The 7,500-nt window shown below is 42.3% G+C and overlaps 1 protein-coding gene across 1 annotated transcript in view; it reads right to left on the reverse strand.

Moving 5' to 3' along the window:
* LOC137974082 (AP-1 complex subunit mu-1-like) overlaps positions 1–7,500 on the reverse strand; it is a 23,506-nt gene that overhangs the window by 643 nt on the left and 15,363 nt on the right. Inside the window, exons 9-13 of the mRNA XM_068821005.1 lie at positions 6,000–6,089; positions 5,097–5,165; positions 3,349–3,403; positions 1,787–1,857; positions 505–580 (exon numbers count right to left, since the gene is read on the reverse strand). Coding sequence (XP_068677106.1) covers positions 505–580; positions 1,787–1,857; positions 3,349–3,403; positions 5,097–5,165; positions 6,000–6,089 — 361 coding nt within the window. The remainder of the gene's footprint in view (positions 1–504; positions 581–1,786; positions 1,858–3,348; positions 3,404–5,096; positions 5,166–5,999; positions 6,090–7,500) is intronic.

Consider the following 7,500-nt stretch of genomic DNA (forward strand, 5'->3'; position numbering starts at 1 on the left):
GGGACAGGCTCATTGGTCAAGTTGACCGGTGTTGTGGAGTCCTGCCTGAGATTCTCTGCTGACCTTTCACCCGTTGCCAAGCAACTAGCTAATTACCTTTCTCAAGAGTTAAAACCGTAGTTGCATTTACACGGCCAGCGTTACGTTCAATGTCAGCAATTCGGAAGTCCAAACAGAGACCGTGTACCCTCCCGTACGAACCAAGACACTAAGTCAGCAACGAAACAATCAATGTAACCTTTGTCACAGGATCGAGCGGAAGACAAATTCCTCATATTTGGCGGGTCGTGCTGTAGAATGCATTGACCAAACGGCGCGCGAAATATAGGACTGATACATACTCAGTCGGCGCGCCATTATTGGGCAGTTTGGCAACCCTCAACAGCAAGGCCCACTCGATCTAAAGATAAATTGAACTGCATAAAACGAAGGTAGACCTTATCTGTATCTCGTTTATTTCGTTTTCTTTGTTTACTCACCGAGAACGAGAAAGAAAGCACATACCTCCGTTTTGTGTGATGTACCGCACCCAGGGAAGAGCCTGGTAGCCACTCTTTTCAATAATTTTCAAATATCGAACCTGCAAATAGTAAAAGATGCGGAAAACCTGCGTGTGAAACAAACTCTGTTGTCTCGACCATGTGGGAGCACGTAGGTTCAAAGTTCAAAGTCACAGCCGTACCAGCCCTCGTGAGGTTGCTGGAATGGGCAAACGGTTTCAAAACATCATCAACATTTGATTCAACAAAGCTTCACGAGAGGCTTCAATCGGCGTCAAAATTGTTGAGACACTCTTATCCTTTAGAGTCGATTTCAAGCTCGGTGCGAAAATGGCCCAATCCCCCGCACCCCCGGGACAATGTTGTGTTTTTTTCTGTTTCCTACGAGCCTTGTCAACAGCGGCACAACATTAGGGAGCTTAAGCAACGACAACGGCGACGGCAACGAGAACGTCACGAATTTGCATATTTACTGAGCAAAAACAATAGCTTCGCACGCCCTGCACGTGCGTTTTTCACTTTTGTCCATTTCGTTGCCGTCGTCAGCAAAACGACAACGTGAAATAGCCAAGTTTTTGGTTTTATGAAGAACGTTAGCACTTGAGGATAAATTTTCATTTTCTCTCCTAAAATGGAGTGCCGTTCCGACTGGTGTTATCTTTGAGGAATTACGACACCTTTGTCATATTAAAAACGTTGAAATAGTCACGAAGCGATTAAAATAACGCAAATTTATATTTTGAGATGACGTTCTCGTTGCCGTCGCCGTTGTCGTTGCTTAAGCTCCCTATTGATTAGGGTGGGGGAGGGAGGGGTATCCCGGAAACGTACTTTTTGGACAAGTTTTCTTTGCAAACAATGAATGTGTCGTTGCCAGTGTGCTCTGTTGCTCAACTCATTTTGTCGCCGATTGTTGGTATACAGTCCCAGGCTGCAACCGCGGTTGTTACTATGGCTGCGGACATGGATACCTCATTGAGACACCGATCAGTGCGCACGCACATATCCCCACAAGGTTGACAGAGGGGGGGGGGGGGGGGGTAAACGACTTCAACTTCATTCAACATTCGTGATAACTAAAACGAAATGTTGAATAATAAACGCTTTCCAAACACATTTACCATCGATTAACCTTCGATTTAATTCAACGCGGTTGAAAGGGGGAGGGTGGGGCGCAAACTGTTTCAACATCGCTGTTTAACAAAATCGAACGAATGTTGAAGCAAATTTTGAAGCAGTTTGCCCTGGCCTTGAGTATATAAAATTTTACAGCAACCTCCAATTACCTGTATGCCGGAGACTGTAAAATAGGGAATCTCAAACTTGACTTTTATGGGAGGTCTGCCTTCGTCGATTTCTAAGGAAAACGTAACAAAACTCCACTATCAATTATCAATCAAAATTCCACTTGGGTCCGGAAATGGAATGTAATTGGATGCACGCCCAATTTTGGAAACTGGTGTTTTTAGAAATTATAAGGATTTATATGGGAAAAGGACGCTTTGCCCTCTAATCACGCTTTAATGATTTTCATAAAAATCCTTGTATTTTCCTAAGTTTTCAAACCGCTTTTAATTTTTTCCTTCGCGGATTGACAATCCAAAAATTTCCATCCTTGCACATTTATTCTTCCTTATATTATTTGACCCTTGATAAGAATAGGAATCTTAGCTCTGTTTTTGGCGCTCAATTATGGAAAATTCCACTGGAAAGAAAAAGCTTTTCGTTTGTAAACAAAAGTATGGAATTCGCGAGTGTTTAAATGATCATAAACTTTTTACCTTAAGTGACATTTCTCTGAAAATTTGTATTCTGGCTAAGTCAAACACATTTCTGGAACTGATTAAGGCCGAGCTTCACGTTCACCAATGCGCCTTATTCGCGCGGTGGCCATATTGGCCATAGACAACAGGGCCCGGTTGTTCGAAAGCCGATTAACTTAATCCAGGATTAGTGTAAACTTTTGTTTCATGTTTTCAACTTTTTGGTGAAGATTTCTTTCGTTTACTTTTGTTTTTCAGGATTGACTTCTTCTAATGTAAAGTTTTGCCAAATATCAGCGTTGAACAGCATTTAGGAGAAGAGAAATAAACTCCTTGGTTAATTTTTAATCTGGGATTAGCGTTAATCGGCTTTTGAACAACCGGGCCCAGATCTCGTACCTCGAGCCTCGAGTTGAAATGGTTGGGAACGAGTTTCGGTGCGGAAAAACAAACGTTTTCAATCCCTCGGGACTCAACATTGCCGCTGTATGAGTCATGTGACCAATTTGTTGCAAAAGGCGTATTGTCTGTATTCCCAGACACAAGTGATGTTGAAGTTCGGAAGGAGAGCAAGAGGACACTTTGTGACGCATATCAAAATCGTCGTGCGTCTAATTTGAAGCATTTTTGGCCATAGAGCGAGCTTCAATCGAGTGTCGTAAAACCAAAACCAAAGTAATTACTTTAGCCAATCAAAAATGAAGGAGACAATCCAGTAAACCAATCAAAACTTGAAGTAATTACACGTAGCCGACACAAAGCGCGGGAAAATGTGCACGCGCGAGCCACGATTGGTTTCACTTTCACTTCTGATTGGTTGAAAAAGTGGCGCGAGAAATTTGAACCAATCACTGAGTAAGGTAATGCAAAACCAAAGCAATTCGGTAATTACTTTCGACACTCAATTGAAAACCGCTCTATCTGTCAAAATTGGACAAGTTTTTTTCTCTCATCTCCCTCATAAAGTTGAGCGAAGTGACCAGCGACTTGAGGCCATCTTACATTCGCTTAGGAACGGATCTCCGCAGTGAAGTAATACCAAAGAAACGGTTCAGAACAAGTAAAACACACAGAAACACACAAACCTGAATCCACACTCGGTAACCTAAAGTGAGCTCTTAACAAAAACTCTTTGCCACCCTGTTTAGATAAAAAAAATTGACAAAACGAAATTAAAATCAAGAGCCCTTTTTCATTTCCCTGTATAGAGCTGAGAATCTTGAGTCGTAATCTGTACAGTTTCGCTGAGTGGTAAAAACTTGACTTTAATATGGAATTTAAAGGTCGGCCAACCGCTGGCAAGAACGAAAGTCGACTGTATTCTTAGCACTTATTTCGCCAACCTGTTTCTGTTGAAGGGTGCACTGAATTGTTCACTTTTTAGTCGTGGATACGCGACTATCGTTAGGGGTCAGAATGTGCAAATTTGCCACTCATTCAGATGTAAACTAATCGATAAGTCAACGACCAATATCGATTTTTTTCAGGATATACCAATTTGTCACTCACTCGGTTGAATTCAAATCGATATGGCGACGAGCAATATCGATTTTCCAACGTTTCACTTTCCGAAGAAATGCCGCAAACTGCGGCGTGTTAACAAAGTTGAGAAATGTCCAGATGTTTTCGGTATCACCTTTTTGTAGTAAAACAGAAGTATTCCTTTACGATAAGAATCAAGCACGGATTCACTCTTTCCTAGCTGAGGCCCTGGTCGAGCAAGTGTAAAAAGTTGTTTGTTTTACAAAAAAATCTGTCTACAGGTAGGCTTTTCCCGTACGACCGATTTGTCAGACATTGTCAAAAATGAGCAGAATGTATCAAATGTTCAAAGATGCAGGCATTTAAAAAATGGCTATCCTTTCAGTCTTTGGTACTTATTATACCAAATCGTCAAATGTTTATAAATGCAGTTATATGTAATTTAGCGGATTAACAATAGAAGCGCTTATTTGCAAGTTGTGGTCAGCAGTTGTCAGGTCAGTGCATGCGACGTGATTTCCCACGTGGGACTGAGTTAATTGTCGAGAAAAATCTATTGTTTTCGCTCATTTGCATAAGGGTGCGTTCGATTGACCGTATTCCGGAATAAGAATGCATGGAATATAAGGTAGAAATCCTTCGTTTTTACGGTGATTCACATAAAAATTGTCAAACATCCGCTAAAATGCTATTTTAAACATATTTTTGTTGCCCTTGCTGCTTCGAAACGCGCCAAACATTCCGTTTTAATCATCACTCCACGTATTCTTATTCCGGAATAGGGTCAATCGAACGCGCCCTTAGATTCGGCACATGTGAAATGGGAATTTAAAACGCGCCTCATATTTGTTTCTCCAAAAGCACGTGCAAATTATTGATAGCCCGTGCAAAATTCTTGCTAATGCACGTACAAATTGTAAAAGGCACGTGCAGAGTAGTGGTTTTCCACTTTTTAAATTTCGTTTTTGTTGCTGTGGTTGTTAACGATGTGGTTTATCTTTGGGCCATAGTTTACCTAATAGCGATGGTTCAGAGGAAACTCGACAAGTTTCTTTGTTATATGTTTTTGTTCGCTGTTTTGGCCCTGACCATGTACAAACTACAACCTTTTACTAAGACTAGTGCTGCCAACCAAAAGTTTCGATTAATTTATTCAAACTCAGTTGTGAATCAAGGACAAAAGATTTCGGCACGGTCACGATCAAGTTAACATGGAGTGCGATGTCACTGTTCTCGCCTGTGAAGTTTTCGGGGTTTCATAATGAATCTCTCTATATGAACTATGTTTGGGCGTTATGACAGTTTTAAAAATGTAAAACGTAAGAAGAAATTTACGAGCAAAGTTACTTACCGGGAAGGACTTCATATTCCACAAAACTTCATTGTCCTCCGGAACATACTTCACTATACCAACTGATGTCTGAACAAGGATATTAAACGTTGTGGGTACAGTTTGATTTTCACAAGCATCGCAAACATTTGCGCAAGCAACGTACACAAACGTATAAACTGGTTGCTCATTAGTGTCTATTGTCGCGTTCGACACTGGGAGAACGCAATTTCTATCTTGAGTATCCTGTGCATAGGGTGAACATTTTTTGTTTTTTCGTTCGTCTGCTTTTTCAGCGCCATCTTGAATTACGTCACACGTGCACTGATGCGTCATATGCGCAAATAACGATCGCGCATCTCACGATTGCTTTTTCCCATAAGATTGTTTCTTTCCCTACCCTTCACCTTTGCTTTGAAAGCGACTGTCGAATGCACTTCAATAATCCCAGATTACTATTAGTTATAAAGCCACTAATTATCAGACACTACGGAGATAAGGCGCTGTTACACACTGGCAATTTTTCTTGCAAATTGTCTCACAATTTTGTTGTCTCACACTGCGAAACAAGTTGCTTGATGGGTGTGACACTAGGCATCTTTTCTTGCAACTTGTCTCGTTTCCGAAGATCACATGAGGTTAAAGGAACATTTTCATTGGCTGGTGCCACAAATCGTTGCGACACAAGTTGTAAATGACAGAAAAACTGGTTCCAACGTTGGGTGGATAGTTGCGCCAAAGTAGACCTCAACGCAACGGTTTTTGCAATTTGTCTCGCAACGCTTTTGGCCGCCGCGAGGTATGCTACACAAAATGATGTACACAATGACGTCAGCAAAGATTCCCCCAATCCGCTCAAGCATGACCGCCGTGACGTGAGGTCCCACCCCTCCCTAGGCAATCGCGCAGTAATCAGATAAATACCTTAAATTTAGGAGAGTCGGCGTCTGGTGGGACTGGAATGTGTATCTCAACATTGTTGGCGGTTGAACGTCTCTTGAACTGACTTTTAGCCTATGAGCAACGAAACAAAATGAAACGATAAACAGACATGGAATTTGGAAATGGAATTTGTTTACCCACGGAACACCTTAAGGGCGGTCAGGAGTTTGTTTCAACATGCGTGCGTGCATTCCGCATCGAATTGGAATTTGGCAGTGTTGGTTTTAAGCAGAGGGGAAAACCGGAGTATCCGGAGAAAAACCTGTTGGAGCAAGGAGAGAACCAACAACAAACTCAACCCACATATGACACCGGGACCGGGAATCGAGCCCGGGCCACACTGGTAGGAGGTGAGTGTTCTCACCACTGCGACATCCCTGCACCCCAATACATACCTCTTACTAACAGAGTTCGAGGTCCGTACTGTAAGTTACGGACCGAGTTTTTTCCCATTGATTTATGGCCCAAGCGCGAAGCGCGCGGGCCATAAATCAACGGGAAAAACCGAGGATCCGTAACTTACAGTACGGACCGAGAAAACGAGGTTAGTAAGATATTTATTATATCTCTGAGGTTAACCGGCGCGCGGGCAAGGAAACTAGTCAAAGTGAAGCGGAAGGTTCAACTGCCACAAAGAATGCCGTGCCAAAATCCCAAAAACTAAATCTTCTTGGCTTTTAAGTTTGAAATAGTTGCTTGCTAGAAATGACATGAAAAACTCGCTAGATGATGTTTTGTCGAAAATTTAAATTTAGCGGGCTGTACAGCGGGCCGTACTGTAGAATACGGCCCGCTAATTTAGCCAATTACAGCGCGCGTACTATCTGAGAGATATAATAAAGATATATCTAAATTCAGTTCAGTCATCGAGTCCTTTCACGGAAACACATGAGCCCAACAAGGATGACCTGCTCCCAACTGTGTGGCTCCGTACCTCAGTTTGTAGAGCATTGCACCGCTATCGCAGAGGTCATGGGTTCTAATCCCGTTGAAGTCACCAGGGACCCGTTTCTCGAAAGTCCCGAAAACTTCTCGGGCCTGAAAAGTCATTAGTGAAAATGCCAACCGCTTGTTTTGGAAAGCCGATCTTTTAACATGTTTTCAAGCTAACTAAAAGAAACAATTCCGTGAAGTTTGACGACTTAAATCCTCTCCGTTTTTGAGATACAGAAGAAATTGTGACACCGGAAAATGGCCCGTAAAGTTTCGGGACTTTCGAGAAACAGGACCCTGGGGCTCGTTTCTCGAAAGTCTCGAAAACTTTTCGGGCCCGAAAAGCCCTTTGTGAAACTGCCAACCGCTTGTTTTGGAAAGGCGACATTTTAACATGTTTTCAAGCTAACTAAAAGAAATATGTCTGTGAAGTTTGACGACTTAAATCCTCTCCGTTCTTGAGATACAAAAGGAGTTGTGACACCCGAAAATGCCCCGAAAAGTTTCAGGACTTTCGAGAAACGGGCCCCTGGGCCCGGTTGTTCGAAAG

This window comes from Montipora foliosa, chromosome 10 (assembly GCF_036669935.1).
Source record: "Montipora foliosa isolate CH-2021 chromosome 10, ASM3666993v2, whole genome shotgun sequence".
Lineage (NCBI taxonomy): Eukaryota > Metazoa > Cnidaria > Anthozoa > Scleractinia > Acroporidae > Montipora > Montipora foliosa.